General features: G+C 54.5%; 1 protein-coding gene across 6 annotated transcripts in view; it reads right to left on the reverse strand.

Annotated features, from left to right (window-relative positions):
• Positions 1-1,104: 1,104 nt before the first annotated feature.
• Positions 1,105-19,379, reverse strand: part of Arap1 (ArfGAP with RhoGAP domain, ankyrin repeat and PH domain 1) — a 64,871-nt gene continuing 46,596 nt past the window's right edge. For 4 of the 6 annotated variants that reach the window (XM_021168919.3, XM_085841490.1, XM_085841488.1 and 1 more), the window contains 21 exons: positions 18,383-18,557; positions 16,931-17,065; positions 14,703-14,838; positions 14,335-14,437; positions 13,435-13,630; positions 13,091-13,142; positions 12,834-12,997; positions 12,522-12,734; positions 12,139-12,244; positions 11,592-11,739; positions 11,420-11,506; positions 11,269-11,337; positions 10,953-11,070; positions 9,050-9,163; positions 8,703-8,848; positions 8,174-8,206; positions 5,008-5,090; positions 3,963-4,013; positions 3,773-3,836; positions 1,931-2,080; positions 1,105-1,696 (listed from right to left, as the gene is read on the reverse strand). In XM_021168919.3, coding sequence (XP_021024578.1) covers positions 1,679-1,696; positions 1,931-2,080; positions 3,773-3,836; positions 3,963-4,013; positions 5,008-5,090; positions 8,174-8,206; positions 8,703-8,848; positions 9,050-9,163; positions 10,953-11,070; positions 11,269-11,337; positions 11,420-11,506; positions 11,592-11,739; positions 12,139-12,244; positions 12,522-12,734; positions 12,834-12,997; positions 13,091-13,142; positions 13,435-13,630; positions 14,335-14,437; positions 14,703-14,838; positions 16,931-17,065; positions 18,383-18,557 — 2,361 coding nt within the window. In that variant the 3' untranslated portion in view covers positions 1,105-1,678. Of the gene's footprint in view, positions 1,697-1,930; positions 2,081-3,772; positions 3,837-3,962; positions 4,014-5,007; positions 5,091-8,173; positions 8,207-8,702; positions 8,849-9,049; positions 9,164-10,952; positions 11,071-11,268; positions 11,338-11,419; positions 11,507-11,591; positions 11,740-12,138; positions 12,245-12,521; positions 12,735-12,833; positions 12,998-13,090; positions 13,143-13,434; positions 13,631-14,334; positions 14,438-14,702; positions 14,839-16,930; positions 17,066-18,382; positions 18,558-18,807; positions 18,914-19,379 lie in introns of those variants that run through there. The other 2 variants (XM_085841491.1, XM_021168915.3) reach the window with 2 other exon arrangements.

The raw sequence follows: 19,379 nt of genomic DNA on the forward strand, positions 1-19,379 counted from the left end.
AGGGAGGAAGTGTTGCAGGTGTAGGGAGGGTTAGGAGGTGTTTCACAGACCCTGCTCAAAATTTGCAACTATGAGTGGTCCATGACTGCACCCTAGTGGCCAAATGCAGCTCCCCTCTAGCTAATCCCTAAACCAGAGTAATGACAGTGCCAGACCAGCAGAGGGCACCTCTAGTTGTACCCTCGTCCTTGCTCTCTGGGCTTGGTGGACAGTAGATCAAATTCAGAGAAGCAGCTCTTGGGCACATAAGCCCTCTAGCCATGTCCTGCCTGGAGGACATGATAATTTGGCTTGGAGCAGCTCCCTGAAGATAGGACAAAGTGATGGGGACCTTAGCTTTGCAACAGGTTAGTAGAGCTCGAGGATCGTGTGCTGTCTCCTGGCAAACACCCGGGACACACATCCAGATGTACATCCAGGTCCCCACTGGGGGCGGGGGGGGATGTCACAGATGGCACAGGTACCCCAGCCTTGTCCAGCTCTGCTCTGCCCCTTTCGAGGCTAAGGACAGGACACCAGCAAGTCTGCTCACTAGGCCTTTGAGATAGGGTGGTAATGAGACTCCAGAGAAGGCAGAATGCTTGGCACTTTCCCAGAAGTCTCCAGTCTGTCTTTCAGTAGCTGGTGACCTCTGTAGGTCAGCACTTCCCTCTGAAGGCGATGCCCTGTGATGTGAGAGGCAGACTCCACTCTGGAAGCATACGCATGGTACCCAGGGTGAAGCCCCCTTCACAGTCCTCCAAAGCTTGCGGTATGCACTGTGGCCTCGTGTCTCCAGCAGGGGTTCTGAGTAGCTGTGCCGGGGCACTAACACAGATCTAGGCCCCAGCTCAGATGGTTGCAGGGACCGGGGCTCAGACTAGCTGGGGTCTGCCTTGTCCTGAATCAGAAATTCCATAGCCTGGATGTACAGTGGCACAGTAAGTACAGGGCCAGGCCAGGCCTCTGCCAGGACAGTGGAGGGTAAATAGCTCAGTAAACATGCAGAGGGTAGACTCAGGCTCCTGGCTTCAAAGCCCCAGCATTCACCTCTGGGCTTCACAGCCAACTGTACCCTTAGCCTAGGACACCAGTGCCCACAAACCATCACAGGCCTCAGCACCATAGGGTAAAATATACAGATATATTTATATTATCAAAAAGTATCCAAAGTGGGGAAGGGATAGCAGACAGCCACAGCCTGGGCCTCCCTGCCAGCACACACCAGAAGAGGGCTGATGTCCCCAAGTCCAGATGTCACCCTGCAGAAGCTTCCCACGAGCTCCCTTGTAGACACCCCGATAGTACGTTCAGAGTGTCACCCTTTCCATTTGGGAGCCTGTGGGAAGGGGGTGGGCTCCCTCCCAGCGGGGCCCCAAACCCTTCTCCTGCACAGCTCCTGATTTCTGTCCATCTTTCCAATTCCACGGATTCAAAGAGTGTGACCCTGGGTAAGCAAGCCAGGTCAAGAGCATTGCTTGCCTGGAGGAAAAGGAAGGGTCCCTTCTGGGAAATCCCCATTGCCAGCCCATTCCTGCCCAGCCAAGGAGCCTGTGCTGCAGTCAGGATGTGGGATGTGGGTATGGCTTCCCCGTGTGTTCTGTTGGCTCACACCAAACACGCAGAGCACGAGGGCGTCTGAACAGGAAAGCTTCCTGGTGGCAGTGATGGTGTCCCAGAGTCAGAACGACTCCTGTGCTCAGACATGGCGGAGGAGCTGTAGGGAGCATAGAAGCCCAGATCCTATAAGTGCTTTGTGAAAGTAAAAAGGAGCAGCCAGCAATGGAGTGGATGCCAAAATATCAGCAGCTGGGGTTCCCAAGGCTAGACAAAAGGGGCCCCAGAAACCTAGGGAAGAGACTAGATGGGCTGTCAGAGAAATCAGTGAAGTGCAGGCAGGCATCCAGCCAGGTCCCACCCAGCCTTGCCCACATGGACCAGAGACACTTACGGAAAGGGGGTCAGCAGTGAAGGCTGCCACACTCCGGCGCATTTCATTTTCACTGCCTCGTAGCGGGATCAGCGATACACTGCCCATCCGGACCTCAGGCACTGCCCGGGACACTCGAGAGGGCTCAGAGGGCCACACCAGGCCATCGTGCTAGGGAACGACCAGGAAAGGCGTGCTAGGGTCTGGGCCACAGCTCAGCTTGCAGGATCAAGTTCCACCCACCCCTTCTCAGAAAAGCCTCCAGCTAGGATCTGAGCTGACGCCTTCAGCTTTGATCGAGGCTGATATGAGAAGCAGCTGTTCGCAGATGACCCTAGCCCAGCCCAGCCCAGCCAACTAGATTACTCAAGATCCACAAACCTCCCTAAGAACTCAGCATCAGGAAAATGAAAGGCACTGTGCCTCCTCTTCCCAGCAACCAAGAACTACAGAATCCACCCTGTTCTCATCTCGTCCTTGTCCACCAGGAAGCTCGGCGTTAGAAGGACGTAACAGCAGCAGGAACAGAGCCCAGAGCCCTGGTAGTTTTGAATTCCTTCTCCCTACACAGTTCTGAACTCTGCTGAACATCTGTTCTAACTCATGTGTTTCATGTCTAACCAGTCTCTGGCGTGACTTCTCCGTGGGTGTGGCCCTTCAGGCTCTGTTCCCTGTACACTGGTGCTGAGGGAGCTGAGCGATCCCCTTCAGGCTCAATCCTACATGCTGCTCGGACTCACTTGAAACTCAAGGTCAACCTCTTGACCATGGTCTCAAGGTTCTTACAATCAGAGCCAACTTCTGGCACTGATGGCTTCTCCCCTTGCAAGTGGTGAATGTGGTGGCTTGAATGGGAATGACACTCATATGTTTGAATACTTGGTCCCCCGCTTGGTGGAACTGTTTGGGAAGGATTAGGAGGTGTGGCCTTGTTGGAGGAAGTGTGGCACTGGAGCATGAGGCTTTTAAGTTTCAAAAGCTCTTGTCATTTCCATCTCTCTCTCTCCTCTCTCTCTCCTTCTCTCCCTTCCTCCTTCTCTCTTTCTCCTTCTTTCCCTCCCTCTTTCTCTCTCCCTCCTCTCCCCATCCCTCCCTCCCTCTCTCTCCCTCCTCTCCCCATCCCTCCCTCCCTCCTCTTCCCATCTCTCCTTCTCTCCCTCTCTCTCCCTTCCTCTCTCCCTCTCCTTCTCTCCATCCCTTGCTCACTCTCCCTCTCTCCTTCTCCCCCTCCCCATCCCCCTCTCTCTTTCTCTCCCTCTTTCCCTCCCTCCTCTCCCTCCCTCCTTTCCTCTCCCTCCCTCCTCTCCTCATCCCTCCCTCTCCCCCTCCCTCTAGCTCCCTTCCTCTCTCTCTCACTCCTCTCCCTCCTTCCCTCTCTTTCTCTCTCCTCTCCCTCCCTTCCCCTCTCACTCCCTCTCTCCTTCTCCCCCTCTCTTTCTCTCCCTCTCCCTCCCTCCCTCCTCTTCCCATTCCTCACTCCCTCTCTCCTTCTCCCCCTCTTTCTCTCCCTCTCCCTTCCTCCCTCCTCTTCCCATTCCTCCCTCCCTCCTCTTCCCATTCCTCCCTCTCTCCCTTCCTCTCTCTCTTCTCTCTCTCCATCTCTCCCTCCCTCTCTCCTTCTCCCCTCTCCCCACGATGATGATCACGGACTCTAACACTGTGGAACCATGAACACAAAAATCAAATTCTGTCTTTCATAAGCAGCCTTCCTTTTCTTTGGATATGCTGTTTCCTCTTCCTGGAAGCCACTCCGCACCAGGTGAATATCCCTGTGCCAAGACCTAATTCCTCTGCCACCATTTCTCTGCTGCTGTCCCCACTCTCCATGGTGGAGCCTCTAGAGAAGCCCCCTGCAGCTGGTACCTGCACAGAGAGGAAGGTGGCAAACCACTCTCGAAGTTCCATCTGAGTGTCACAGCAGAGGTACCTGCAGAAGGCACAGATCGGGTTGCCACTGAGGGCCTTGGAGAGCGAGCATTCTGCCTCCCTGTCTCCTCATAGGTCGAGAGGGAGGCCCCGATCCTGCCTGTCTCCCTCTGGGGCCCGGGCTTACCACTGCTGCTTCTCGTGCTTTTCTGTCTCATGCACCACCGTGAAGCCCCAGCTGCAGGGAGAGCCAGAGAAGGGGTCACTTTGTACTTGCAAAGATTTGTGGGACAGAGCCTAGAAGCCTGGGCAGGGAAGGGCCAAAGCTTCCCCCAGTGCAGCACACTAGGGCCCGTGTCCTTCTCTCCCCACCTGAACGCAGGGCCTGAGCTGGGGGTGGTACGTGTGTCTAACATTGCCTGAGTTACTGAGTTCTACCTTCACCACTGAAGAACAACAACAAAAATAACCATCCAACTGTGCTGATGTCTGCCCAAGCCCACCCAAGAACCAGAGGTAGGCTGGCACAGCCAGCAGATGAGAAAGTTAGCAAATCAAGTCACATGACTGCGGTGCCTAACAGTCACAGTGGCATGCATTGCTTTTCGACTTGCTAAGAGAGACCGCTTAATAAGAGTGCTTGCTCTGCAAGCATGAGGTTCTAAGTTCAAATCCCTAGCAACCACATAAAAAGCTGTGCATGACCGTGGGTGCCTGTAACCCTAGCACTGGAGAGCAGAGACAGGCAGGTGGACTCCCAAAGCACACTGACCAGACACCTATAGCTGAAACAGTGAGCTTCAGTGACACCCTGCCTCAAGAGAATAAGGCAGAGAGTGACAGAGGAAGACACCCTAAGTCCTGCTCTGGCTTCCACATGAGCACACACAGGTACATGCACCCAGACACTCACTGGCCTGCACCACACACACATAAAACACACCAACCCCCCAAATCATAAACTCCCTCTCACTGCTATCTGGACAGCTCAAGGAGACACTGAGCCCTGAGCCCCAAGCCCTACTATAGCACCCCAAACTCAGGAAGCTCAGGGGTTACCTGAAAGACTGTACTTCTAAGGTATGTCTCGGTGATGCTACTAGCCGAGAGGACCCCGACTATAAAACCACTACACTATCCCCTATAAAGCTCTGAACCCCGGCTGTGCCTTCCTGCCAGTTCTTGACCCCACAGGTCCTAGCCATAGGCCTGGCACCTCAGGCCTGGCTTACCAAGTAGGTGGCCGCAGTTTCTTCTTTACACCCAGGTAGACTTTGAGGCTCTTGACAGGCCACTCCTTCTCAGGCCGGTGACTCTGGGGGATGGGGGGAGACACTTCCATCGGTCAGAAGTAGCTCTTCCACTGGCATACTGCCCTCCCCCGTCCCCAACGCCCAGGCATTCTGGAACAGGACTCCTCCTCCAGGAAGCCTTCTCACCAAAGCCCTCCCTGTTCATTGTCCAGCCAAAAATGACAGTAGCATCAGACAGTCAACCCTCAGTCCCCAAAGATGACACTCCAGCTGGGAGCTCCAGGGCAATGATTCCCAGACCCTGCTGCTTGTCAAACTGGAGACTCAGGTTGGAAGTCACGGGTCTGATTTCCCCCCCACAGCACACGGGGGCAGGCCCAGGCTTGTGAGAGTGCCTTCAAGGTTGTCCACTAGGGTCTGCATTTGTCTCAGTCACTCATCATGCTCCCTTCCCCTGCCCGTGGAGGCTCCAGGGTTGACTGTGTGAATGGAAGCTCGGGGACTAGCCATCACTAGCATTTGGCCCCATCAGAAGGCTAATGGCTGACACTGAAGCTTGCATGGTGTTCTGCATGATAGGCCAGAGGGAGAAAGTCCCAATGGTCTAAGGCAGGAAGCAAGAGACCCATAGACCAGGGTGGGGAACCAGACTGTTGACATGTTTGCCTGGCCCTCACCTCTGCATATATGGGTCTGGGCTTGGTGGGAGCAGGCTGGCTCGAAGGCAGAGGGGACACGAGCAATGACCCTCAAGGAAGAAACTGTTTGAAGGTTAATGAACTTCTTCCAGTTGTGGGAGCCATTTGCTTAGCTTCCTCCCCTTACCAGGCTCCCCTGGACCCATCAGAGGTACCAGAGAGGATGGTAGGGGAGGGAGATGTACTTACAACTGCAACTGAGGCTCCAAAACCAAACCCTCCCCACCTTGGTCCCCACCATTGCTCCCAGCCACCCCAGGCATGGCTCCTCAACAGGAGAAGAAAGGATAATCTGTCTCAGAACTAGAGGATCCTTCTGTGTCACCCCAGGGATGTGGGCCAGAGAACGTGTCAAGATCTAAGGCCTGGTGGATATGGTGGATGAAGGAGCCCCAACTCTTCAAACAGAGCACCTCACCCAACAATCACAACATGTCCCAAACAGCCTAGACCACTGGCTGCAGAACGGGGATCAAGATATCAAGATGTGGGATGGACAATAAAGCTAAGGTTGGGGGGCGGGCGGGACAGGGTGTGGGCAGAACACCGAAAGGAAGACCTCACACACACACACACACACACACACACACACACACATGTGCACACACATACACACGTGCGCACACATACACACGTGCACACATGCACACACACATGCACACACATACACACACACAAACACACACACACACACATCAGGCAGAGTCAAGGCTGAGGCACTGAAAAAGTCAGCCTGCACACTAGGACACGGGAGAAGGGATGGAAGATAGACAGGACAGGACGCAGGGAGAACAGAGGCCCCTGCAAAGACAATGGAATGGGGAAGGGCTGGAAGAAGTCAGGCAGAAAGTCCTGGGCAGTCCCTGTCAGGGCAGGAGACTGGTGGACAGTGTGGGGGAAGGGGAGGCAGAAACACAGAGAAGAGACTAACTCCTATAGGAACTATATTTTCAAGCAGCTCGGGGTTCTGGTACCCTGATGTCCAAGGAATAAAATTTATGCTCAGTGTTCAGGTACCTCATGCTAGTACCACAATTTTTCTAGAATATGCCTTTCATACACGCTCCAGAGTCTTAAACAGCAGGAGGTGTTGGAATGGGGACTGAGAGGCCACAGAGCCTCCTTGGTATGAGACTATCCTAATTTCAAATATTCTTTCCTGCGGCCCCATAAGCCAACTGATGTCAGAATCATCAACACTTCAGTGGCCTCAAGATGACAGCTTTGCCTGCTAACAGTTGGCAGCTTTCCTGCTCTACCCTGGAGCTCTAAACTGCCAGGACACCAGAGAGAGGACAAACCCTAACACTGGCCTCCATCCTAGCCTGCCATGAGCAAAGTAGCCTTGGGAAAGTCCCTGGGCCCTTTCTCACCTTGGAAAGATAACTTCCTGCTCTGAGAGAAGTAGGGACAAGTGCTAAGCCCTGCTCAGTAAGCATCAGACCTCCTCTCCATGCCTAGCACCTGCCTTTTGGGGTGCCTCAGGTGCCCTCCTTCCTTTCTGCCCATACAGGTAGCCTCACTCTGCTCCGTGAGTCTAAGGAAGCGCCTCTAGAAGGAGGACCAGGGGGGAGAAAATTCTAGAAGCAGGCTCAGAAGTGAGTGAGAGATCCACAGGAGGAAGGACAAACGGGAGTGCCTGCCAGGAGTCCAGGCAGCATTAACAGAGGTAGAATGCACAAAGAAACGGAAATGGGGATGCTGCTCCCTCCATCTGATCTTCCATGGCAGCCAGCAAGATCTGTTCAGACATGCTCAGGAGATACAAGAGGCAAAAAAGGGCTGGAGACCACGACGGGGTCACTGAAGGACCTCACGCTAGAACACCGTGCTTGGCATCGAGCCTCCACTGCTCTCCTGCAGAACCATCTACACTCTGTGTGCCCTGTGGCAAAAGTGGTACCCACAGGGTACCACAGACAGTGCTTCTCAGCTGAACCTGAGCCAGAGGCAACCTCCAGACATTAGAGCCAGGCTGGGCAGCCCTGAGAGGCACATGGAAGGTCGGTCTCTCAGGAGTGGCCAAGGAAGGCTGGGCCACCAGCTAGGGAGGCTGGGAAAGCACAGCCACCCCTGAGAGAGAATGTCTCACAGCCTTGTGTCCCAACAGGAGGACAGCCCCAGCACTCTGTCTAGGTTTGGAAGGTGGGGAGCTCTGACAGTAAGAGGAGATGAACCAGTCCTAACCCACACTTGGGTCTCTAATACTGCCTCCAAAACTTCTCTGAGCACTACGAAAAATTCCAGCATCACACCAACAAGGGACCCTATATTGAGAAAAAGATCTTGGTTTAGGGTCAGGGTAGGGGTCAGTGACTTGGTAGGAAAACAGGGAGCCATGCCTGGAGAGAACTGGGAGCCCTGATGGTGTCTTCAAGCTCTACCCTGCTCGCCTGGCCCCAGGTAGTGTAAGGAAGGCAGCTGGCAGCTGGCCCACAGCTACTCACGGTCTCAGGGGCCCCGCTCCACGGCCTCTGGCTCTGTTTGATAGAGGAGCAGGGTTATGGAGGGCATCATCCCACTCTAGAGCCAGGACAGATTGTGTAGTGGTGTGAAGGGCAAGGGAGAGGGGGGTGGCAGGGCATCTGTGTGCAGAAGAATGGAGTGCCAAGGAGTGTGGTCTAGGAGACCACTGGGCATGGGGGTAGAGTAGGTTAGGAGGGCTGTGTCCTAGGACGGGGCAGAGCAGGCTTGGGCACAACTCGGAATAGATGCCATGGAACAGACACATTCTTATGAGAGTGTGATAAACCACAGGCACAGGGAAGCATGGGAGCGTGTGTGTGATGTCCTGGCCTCACGTAAGGCCTCACATGGATAGAGGCTTTGAGTGGCTACTCAGGGTCCCAGCAGGAGAATATATCATGGTGCTGCCGAGACCCTCGGACAGGGACCTCGCTCCTGCAGACCAAGGACGATGCTTGTATGTGAGTGTCTGAGCACAAAGGAGAATCTAATGTCCATCACAGGGCTTACCCGAACCTCCTTGTAGAGCCGTAGGCAGCTGCTGTTGAGAATGAAGTAACGATCGTGGAAGCCACCCGAAGGTAGCCCCAGACCCAGGAGGCTGCGGTCTTCACGGAACTTCATCATACCATGCTTGGTGTCACCCACACGGCTGGCTAAGGGAGGACCAGAGTGGGCATGGGCGACACTGCCCAACCTACAGACTCCAGTGCCCCACCTCATGTCCCAGCCTCCCCATGGAAGCCCCCCAGTTTCCTCCACCTGACCTGCTCTGTCCTGGCGCCACCAGGTCCCACCCTGCTTGTAGATGGAGGTACCTATCCACCCCACGTCCCCTTACCCGAAACACCACTTACCCAAGTACAACAGCATGGCCTCCATGGACTGGCACTTCTTCACCACCAGATGGCTGTCTATGCCCAGCCCATGCACAATGGGCAGCACCTTCTCTGCAAAGTGCAGCGGGCGCTCTGTGGAGAGGCCACACCACTGTCACTGGGTCCACACCGCTCAGTACCACCAAGGGCAAGCAAATGGACACATGTCACCTACACAGCTCAGCGTCCACTAGCATGGTGACACACCACCATCATGATCACCCTTCCTATAAGCTAGCTTCTGACTTGTCATACCTGCTCATAGCCAAAACTAAGGCTATATTGTCACTCATGTGTCCCCAACAAACACTGCCTGTGCTCAGATTAGAGATACTCTGGCTCCTTCCACACTTGTGGGTCAAATCTGTACTTGTCCCGCACAGTCTGACCGTCAAATGGCCTCTAGCATGTACTCTACCTGTCAAACTTACTCAATCTAGCACAAACATCATCTTCCCAAAGCCCTGTTACCAGCCCTCCCACGGCCCCGCAGCCCCACCAGGCCCTGGGTGGCTGACTCCACCTCCAATCCCACCCTGGGTTTCCTCGGGCCGTGGAAGGCCCAGCCTGGTGCTGGAGCTGGTCTTGTTTCTGGGATCACTTGTCCTGTCTTTACCAAGTAGCCCTTACTCTTCCTCACAGCAGGCTAAGGCACTCCAAAGCCATCAGCCCTGCATAGTGTAGGGCAGGCATGTGGACCACGCCACCAGAGGAACTGGCATGGACTGGGTGAGGCAGAGGGTGTCCAAACCCCGGAAATCTCAAAAAACTGATACTAGAATCTCATCCTGAGACTGCCTAACTCCTTCCCTGTTTTCGTGCCTGTCTCAGAGCTTGTAACCAAGCGACCCCCAATCAGGTGGTCACAGGCAGTCAGTCAATCATATAACAGCACCTGGACCACCTCTCCAGGCTAACGAGGCATCTTAGTATCTTAGCTCTCAGCCAGTGACTTTTTCGCATCCTGGATATTCTCACCCCCCCAAACTATATAACACTTGGTTCACCCCCAAATAAAGTTCAGATGCACCCCCCAATAAAAAAAATAGAAATAAGCTAAGATCATCTTAGAGAGCTACTTCATTAAAGATGGTCGGAGAAGGCCTGCATCTAAATGAGCCTTAACACTAAGATCTTCGAAGAAGCTCCACCCTAACTCACTCCCAACCAGGCCAACATCCTGCTCAGCCCAGACTGCTCATCTGACACTCCGAAGGGAAGAGGCAGACTGCAGACCCCACCTGTTCTGGACTTCACCCTGTCCTCTCCGAGCCAGTGTACTGTTGGTATCTGGATACTCCGAGAGAAAAGGCAGAACCCAGGACCATATCATAGGCTCTGCTGACAGCGTGGGCCTTTCCTTTAAAGCAGTTAGCTAACACCAAGGGAGTTGTCTATTTCCTAGAGTGATCATGGTATGAACATCTCTGTCCCTTACTAGACTAACCACTGCCTGGGCCCTCAGTCTAGCAACTGACACTCAACAAAAACAGCTGACGCTTGCATCAACAACATCCCTACCTCTCATCTCAACATGGCTCCCTTAACCATAAAAGGCTCCAATTGGCCACTCACCACCACAGCCAGGCTCCCCCATCACAGCCACCTGCTTGCATGATCACTATCCACCACCCTCTTCACCGCAATAGTATCATTCTACAATCCTGTCATTGAATTCAGCATTGTCCCTTCTGCAAGCAACACCATTCTGACACCTGGCTGGCACTGTCACCCAGACCTGTCAGCTGCCAGTCACCACCAGCATGGAGACCACAATTTTCATCCATGAGCCAGCAAAAAGTGTCATCTAGAAACTCTGGCTCCCAAAGGCAGGGAGCAGGAGAAATGATGGTTGGGCTAAAGGCAGCCCATGGCCACCTACCTGCCTCCTCCTTCTCGTTGACCTCAAAGCAAGTCCAGTAGTCCTTCTCCCTGATGCTCACATTGCGGCGGTCCAGGATCTCCAGCGTAAGCTCCTCTGCAGTCATGGATGCTGGGATCTGCACAGACCCACAAGATCAGCCAGTCCCAAATGCATCTCCAGCTTCTGTTTGGCCACAATCTCCTGTAATTTGGTCCCCAAACCCATTCCTCATCAGGTCCTCTGAACCCCGAGATGCAAAGAGGTCTTTGGGGAACCTCACACATCTCTAAGTGACTATGTCTGCCCTGGTACAGCCTGGCTCAACAGCCCCCACCTTAACATGCTGTTCAGTCTCCACCTTCTTCTCCTCCAGGTAGACTGTGCAGATGAAGTCACCAGCATGCTGCAGGAGAGATGGGGCTCAGCTACAGGTCTGGGAGCAGAGCTGGAAACCAGCCCAAGCCTTCCCAAACCCTGGACTGCACCTGGGTCCCACTGGCAGTGCCAGCCACTCGCATCTTCACGATGGCCGTGACTTCCTCCCTCTGCTTCCTCAGCTCCTCCTCGTCCACCTGGGGAGGGTCAGATGTCACTGCCATCTGAGAGGCTTAGCCTTGCCCACCCCTCCCCTCGCCCCCGATCCCAGCTGGGACGCACACTGAACACCACCACGTAGTGGTTGATGAGGTCTTCCACCACCTTGCCGGCCTTGTAGTCCTGCCCGTCTGTCTGGAAGAGTGTAGGCCCGAACACGATAGCCAGGTTGTGTGTGTTCATTTGGTTTGTGTCTGAGAAGCACTGTACACTGGAAAGACAGGTAACTGATAATTAAAGAGCCTGGCCCAGAGCTTCCCAGCCACCTCCCTAGTTCTCATCAGGCGCAAGAGGGACTGAGGTCAAAGAGGACAGAGTAGACCGCACTTTAAGGAGTGAAAGGGACACATTTCACATCCTGGCAAGGTACAGAACTGGGGAGCAAGATTTGGCCTCAGTAACTTGGTCCAAACCTGACAAAGACCCCATTCTTCCCTTTACCCTGAAGGACATAAGCTAAGATATAACATCCAAGACCAGAGCAATCATTGGGTGGTCCCCAGGCTCACCTGTTTCCCAGGAGAGGGCAGTGAGCCAGGTTGAGAGTAGAAGAACCTCCCCCCCTCCCCCGCCCCATCTCCCCAGAGCCTCACTCTGGCACGGCCCTCACCAGTACAGATGGCTGATAAGGGCCTTCACAGTGGCCCGGTTGACAGGGGGCAGATGCACCAAGAGCTCTCGATACCTGGAGATCTTTTCTTCCTCATCCTCGATCTCTGGGTGTGTGTGGGGGGAGATGGACTGGGTTAGAAACTGGCCACCAATGCCCCCTCCCAACAGCCTTGCCTCTCAGGATGGAGGCATCATTCACAGACACCTATTAGGACAGGAAGTGCTCCACTCTCCACCTCTGAGCATCTCCCTCTCTATAGTGACTAGAGGACCCAGAAGCAGAGTAGGCGGAGGAGCTGGGGCAAGCCTTGCCCAGGGTACAATGGGGACATCCTGAGGTAGGTAGGGTGGACAGGGCTGGATGCAGGCAGCAGGACCCACCAGAGGCCTCCAGCCAGGCCAGGCGCTGCGCACGTGTGAAGAGCCCATCCGGCAGGTCCCTGAGGAAGCGTTTGAGTGCAGAGGAGACGTCGTCCACGTGCTGTTCTCCCTCCTTTAGGTGCACAGAGCGTGCGTCCTGCCGGAGGCTGTCTAGCAGTCTCTGAGTCTTGGAGGTCTGACCACACTTTCGATAGATACCCTCTGAGGTCAAGCCTGGGGAAGGAGTTATACCACTTTTTAGAGGGATCCTGGGCACTGGGGTCTGGGTATCACTAGAGAAGAGGGGGGCTGGGACTTGAAGGCTGGGCTCACCACACTGCGTGATGTAGTCTACACAGCGGTACACAATCACTGGAATGTCCGAGTCCCCAAGCTGTTGTTCTGATAGTGTGTCTCCCAAGCTGGCTGCTGCTTTCTGGATGACCCCTAGCCAAGCCATGAAGTCCAGCCGCCGCTCACCCTGGATGTACAGTGTCCTGGAGCAGAGATAGTCACTGTCCCACCTGCCTGCCCCTGTATCCCACCTGCCCTCAGGCTTCTCCAGGATCCTCAGAGAAGCCAAGGCTCACCTCCTCCGCTCCACCAGCACCAGCACTTGGTTCTCGCTGTCTCCTTGGATAGCTATGGAGGGGTCAGGCCAAGGTGAGGCCCAGGCCTTATTCATGACCCATACACTGCTCCCTCCTGAGGCCGTCTGGGTCTCACCCTTAGATTCCACCCACCAACCTAAAGGGCTGCTGAGATGTACTTCAAAGACAGAAGAGGATATGGAGGGGAGGCTGGATCATCTGCTCAGGCCATAACAGAACTCAGACTTCCAGACAAGGGCTAGGGGATTAGGGGGTGGGGGTGGGGGAGCGGGGCTGGGACAAGGGATCCTAGAGATTGGGGAACCAAGCAAAGGCCCACATACAAAGCTCTTGCAGTCTCCGGAGCTGCAGTGGCTCTTCCCAGGGCCCCTCTGGGAAGACAGCCCGGAGCTCAGAGCCAGTCAAGGCAAACCAGCCTTCCTGAGCCTGCTGAAGGCTCAGGCCAGCTTTACAGGGTAGGCGCCCAAGACGTTCAAAGTCCCGGGCTAGCAGGTCCTCAGCCAGGGGAGGCACGAAAGCCTAGTTGGGGGAAATAGTGGAGAGAGCATGTAAGCACAGCACAGCCTGCTGGAGACACCCTGTGGGCAAGGGCTCTTTTCCCTCTAACTACTTCCTCCTTCCCAAGGCACAGCATAGCACAGTGACAGAGGACTTTGGGACCATGTCCTCTGTACCCACTTGGATGTGTCCTCTGTGTTCCCAGTGTCCACATACTTCACCATCTGCTACAGCCCTGGATATGCCATAGCGTCTAGACTCAGCCTGTCTGTCCCACTCCCACAGGAACAACAGAGCACTGGTACACTCGGGTCCTCCGGGCCCTGGGCACTGATCCTCAGAAGGTATTGAGAGCTCATCAAATGAGCCAATGAGGAATGAAGCCCCAGGCTCTCAAAGTACAAGAGGGCTCTTGGCTCTTCTCTCTAAGGCAGCCCTCTCTTCTGTAGCCTCCCTGCCTTCCCATCTAGCCTAATTGCACACCTACAAACGATGACCCCCCCCTCCCCCCGCCCAAAAACATGCTCCTCATAACAAATATCCATTAGGTACCAGAGGGCTGCAGTCTGCATTGCCGTTGATCTGAGAAGTCTGTCCTGAGTCTGTTATACCCACTCCTGGCTTCTTCTCCACCAGAGATGGAAGAACTGGAGTTCATGGGGTTCAGCCAGAGGGCCCACCCTGCCTCTATCACATGCCTGCCCTCCTAACCCAGGCAGGCCTACCTTGGCAATGCACTTGACCCACTCGTGAGCCAGCTCTGCATTCTCCAGCCCAAACAGGTACAGCCGTTCTCCCTCTGTGTACACCTCAAAGGTGTGCTCAAAGCTGCAAATATACAAATCAGGATTCACTCATCCAGCACAGCCCGCCCCTCCTCCCCCATTAATTCTCTACTCCTTGCCCTGATTCCTAAGAGGTGGACGAGCAGCTTTGGGCTGCAGCCTCATGAGCTAAGGTCAATGTTTACAGTCTCTTTGTTGTGTGGACCTGAGAAGGTCCTGTCCTTCTCTGGGCCTATGTCCCTGTCTTCTCAATCAGACACTGGACTTCCTAGCACTGGTAGTTTGTGGTTATGGCTAGGGGTGCTCACCCATGGGTGTCCAGAGGGGAAACGGCTAGGCATACTATCTCGCTGGCCCGAATCTCCCCATTGGGTGTCACTGCCCGTTCGTTCTCATAGTAGCTCAGGACCCCATCACTCAGGACACACCAGCGCCGGCTGAACTCTGTGGAGAAGTTAGACAGAGGAACCATGAAGAAAGCCCCAGGCTGGCTGAAAAGCACTCCTGCCATTTCCCTGGGTCTCTGCTCCCACCCAACCTATAAGCTCTTCATTTTAACTCACCACTGACCTGAGTATTCCTGCAGCTGCAGCCCTCTATACCTAGTCCCCAACTCTCCCCTATAGCCGATATGAACTTTTGGTCTCCAGCTTGGGGGCCAGGAACGACTGAGTCTTGACCCCACTTCTCTTTAAATCCAATCCTGATGTCCCCAATCATCAGGGCAACCTGTGTCTCTCAGCCTAGGTCTGCCTCTGTCTGTCTCTTTGGCTACTCTTAGCTTCTTCCCCTGCTGCTCCTTCTACCTACAGTTCCAGTTGTACAGGAAGCCTTGGGAGCTGTGGTGGTTTGAATATGCTTGGCCCAGGGAGTGGCACTATTAGGAGGTGTGGCCTTGTTGGAGTGGGTGTGTCACTGTGGGTGTGGGCTTTAAGACCTTCATCTTAGCTGCTTCTGCTAGCAGCCTTCAGATGCAGATGTAGAGCTCTCAGCTCCTCCTGCACCATGCCTGACTGCAGGCTGCCATGTTCCCACCTTGATGATAATGAACTGAACCTCTGAACCTATAAGCCAGCCCCAATTCAATGTTGTCCTTATAAGCGTTGCCTTAGTCATGGTGTCCCTTCACAGCAGTAAAACCCTAACTAAGACATAGGCCCACCCTGTGCCCGGTCTCCTTTGCCAGATATACTCCTCACTCTATAGTCTGCCTCCTCCTACAATGGCTCTGAAGATACACAAGATCCCCAGTAGAACCAGAAATGGGAATCTGGACCATGAAAGGTAAGAGAGCAGAGAACCAAAGCCAGGCAGGCGAATGTAGCTTACGGCACCAGCCTCACAGTGGCTTAGAGCTTCCTGGCACTCAGGGTGAAAAGGATGACTCAGAGGGGTTCCATAAATGACATCATCAGGCAGAGGGAACTGACCAGGAGCAGCAGAGGGCTACACCATCTTGGAGTTAGAGAGTACTGTCAGAGAGAGTATCTGGGGGACTCCAAGAAGGGGTTCTGAGAGAGGCTGTAAGCAGTGGGCATTCTGCTCCTCCAGCTTGCTGTCCCTCATCCTGTCCGTGAGAACCATGTGACTCCAAGGCTGTCCTCAAGGATGTGCTCTGAGAAGCACACTAGCCTGCTGAGGTCTTCTTCATTCTGCAGATGTATGCTAAGTTACCAGTGGGTACCAGTCCACCCCAGGTGCTAGGGCTACAATAGGTACCAGGTACCATGTATACAGAGGTATACAATAAAGGACAACTGAGCCGGCTATAGTGGCACTACCTATAATTTCAGCTACTTGGAAAGACTGAGACAAGAGGGAAACTTGAGCCCAGGAGTTCAATGTCAGGCTCTGGGTAGCAAAAAGACTTTATCTTGGAGGAAAAAAATAAGAATGAAAATCAGATGGAACAGTAAGAGAAAAAGTAGTATTGGGGGTGACAGGGGGCACAGAGTGGCTGGGAAAGACATGATATCCCCAAAGACATGAGCTTTTAAGGGATATTTGGGGAAAGCATTTGGAGCAGAGAGCAGCATATGCAGATCCCTGGTGGGGGTAGGTTAATCTGGCTTGTGTGACAAAGTCAGAGCTGGGGCAGAATCCAGGGAGGGGAGTCTGCCGGATAGGAAGGTAGGTAGCTCTTGGGTGATGTGTAAGGACTGTAGGCTGAACTTGGAGGCAGGGAGTAAATGGAAGGCAACTGAGATCTGAGAGGGATGGCACTCAAGTTCAAGTCCTCAAACCGCCTTCCATCCACATCTGGAATATGCCAGCTGCTCAGCACAAGGCCACACCCAACGGGGGCTCCATACGGACTTCACACTCCCCGGTGGTGCCATCCCCATGTCCCACCCCAATTAGCCCATTTCTCAAGCGCTCACTGTATTCAAGAGACCATATCCAAGACTTTCCAAGTGGCTCTGCCAGAGTCCACTTGGCACCCTCAGGTCCTCCAGCAGGACCAGCCCTAGTTTGCTGGCCCTGCAGCCAGGCTGACACACACCATAGGCCTGGATGGGTAAGATGCTGTACTCACCTTCCCGGGCACGGCGGTCCTGCAGAGGCTTGCCGGCAGAAGCAGTTTTGTACAGGAAGCCGCTGTGGCTCACAGTTGGCAGGGTAACGGAGTAGTGCTTTTCCAAGGGCTTCACTGAGTCCAACCGAGGGACCTCTTTGGAGTGGAAGAAAGAATGGTAGTGGCATGCTGGGTGTCCAGGAGGTGCTCTCTCCAGATGCCCCCTGGGGCAAAGTACCTAGGTTCATGGTCACAGCCCTGTTTCCTCAGCTCCCTACCAGCACCGTCAAGCTCCTACTGCTACCTTCAGGGTTTTGAAAAGCCACATCTCAACCTCTGCTCACCAGTGGGAACGTCACTCCATTCTCAGGGCCCAGCTCCAACCCTACCCATCTTAAGAAGGCTCCATGAAGCCGGGCGTGGTGGCGCACGCCTTTAATCCCAGCACTCGGGAGGCAGAGGCAGGCGGATTTCTGAGTTCGAGGCCAGCCTGGTCTACAAAGTGAGTTCCAGGACAGTCAGGGCTACACAGAGAAACCCTGTCTCAAAAACCAAAAAAAAAAAAAAAAAAAAAAAAAGGCTCCATGACTCCCAAGCCCACCCCACACTGCTTGTTGGAGGCATAGAGCCAAGCATGTTAGAATGAGGGGGTTCTGGGCCAACTCAATAGTAGTCCCTAGAGAGAGGTTTGTCCCAGATAGCACAAAGTCCAGTGAAGTAGGCTGGATTCAGTGCTCAGCACTGAGGGGTCCTGCCCCCGTAGTCCAAGCCAGCTGGGTGGTCTCTTGCACCTCCCTTAGACACCTGGGTTCTCTCCAGCCCAGCACACCCCACCCACCCATGGCCCAAGGCCCAGAGCCCCAGCCGCTGAGCCCCACCCTCTGCCTTAGGATGTGGCCTCAAGAGACCCGGCCTGAGCCATAACCGACGCATTCACCCTAGCGACCCCCTCCTCACCCATCCCAAGAATAGGAGCCAAATGGGATCCAACCCAGGTCTATGATGGAACTCCACCCAGACTGAGCAAACAGACGACAAGGCTTCACACACACACATGGCAACACCCTCCTCCACAGCAACACAGACCCACTACACATACACAAACCCCAAAGCCTCAGCATCACCAACATGAGGAAAGAGAACCTAGGCAGCTCCAAGGTTCTTCCTAGAGCAGATAGCTCCACTAGGAACCCACATTTAAGTCAGAACAGAGCACACAATAGTCACAGAGATACAGACACAAAAGGCCACTCACACGAAGCACTGACCCATAAGCCAAACTTGTCCCAAGTATCATGCTGCTTGCTGCCCCAGGGACCACCAAGAACTTTAGTCACAGCTTGGGAGTGGCCTACAAATCCAGGTTCTCAGTTGATTCAGGTTCCTGATGACACCCCTATAAAACTCTCCAAAAGACCAGACCCTGCCAGCAGGGACCTCCAGCTACAGAGGACAGAGCCACCGGTCACTCACCTGTACTCTGATTATTTCGTAGAAACTCCATCTGCAGAGTCTGTCCTGCCTGCTCAGCAAGAGCCAGGGGTGTGGGAGCTGCTGGGTCCCCTGAGAAGCAGCTGACCCCAGCCCCACAGCCCAGGAGTGCCTGGGTCTCAGCCAGGTCAGTGGTAGTAACTGCAGCACACAGGGCCTAGAGGAGAGGGGGGTGATCAATCTAAGAAAGAGTGGGAGGTAGAGGGGTAGAGATGGGAGGAGGGGATGGAGGAGGGAAGGGGAAGGAGTCACTCAAACCTGCATGAACCATCCTCAGACTGAAAGAGAGCAGGGCTTAAAGAAGCCAGAAGAGAAGAAAAGGCAGGCAAAGAAGAGGGGAGGGCAAGCCAGGGAGGCTGGGCAGAGGCTACCCAGCTGAGGCTGGGGTCCTAGCCGCAGGCCCTCACCCTGTGGGTCCTGGGACACAGCTGCTGGTCAGGGCACAAGGAGCCCCTGGAGGATCTCAGGCTCCCTCTGCCTTGTAGCAGGGGCAGAGGGAGGGGCTGAGGGGTTGTAGCTAATTCCTCCCACATTTGAATTCCTCACTGCTGGCCCAGCCCTCCCGACCAATGGGAGCCACCACCCTTCTGGCTTTTAGGCCAGACTGGGCTGGGCTGAACTGGGGGCTGGACGCCTGGGTCCTGGGGAGGTGGAGGCCTGGTTTCTACACAACTCTGGGGCTAGACTCAGCCTGCCTGGATAGGGCAGCTTGGAGGAAGAGCTGAGGGCCGCTGCCCACAGGTTAGAAATGTTACCCTGCTGCCTCTGAGCAATCGGTCTGAGCCAGATCAGGGTCTAAGACTTGGCTCCCAATCTTCTGGGGCCTGGGGCCCATATGGGGCCTCATCTAGAATGGGGTGTGGATGGGGTGGGTCAGAGCGGTCCAGCTGTTTTTCATGAGCCTGACAGGAAATAGCATCCCCACCAAGTTCACTCCTTTGGCAGGATTCTGAAAGAACAGGACAGGGTGCGGGAGACA

The sequence above is a fragment of the Mus caroli genome, unplaced genomic scaffold (genome assembly GCF_978045245.1).
Source record: "Mus caroli unplaced genomic scaffold, Mus_caroli_1 scaffold_8, whole genome shotgun sequence".
NCBI lineage: Eukaryota > Metazoa > Chordata > Mammalia > Rodentia > Muridae > Mus > Mus caroli.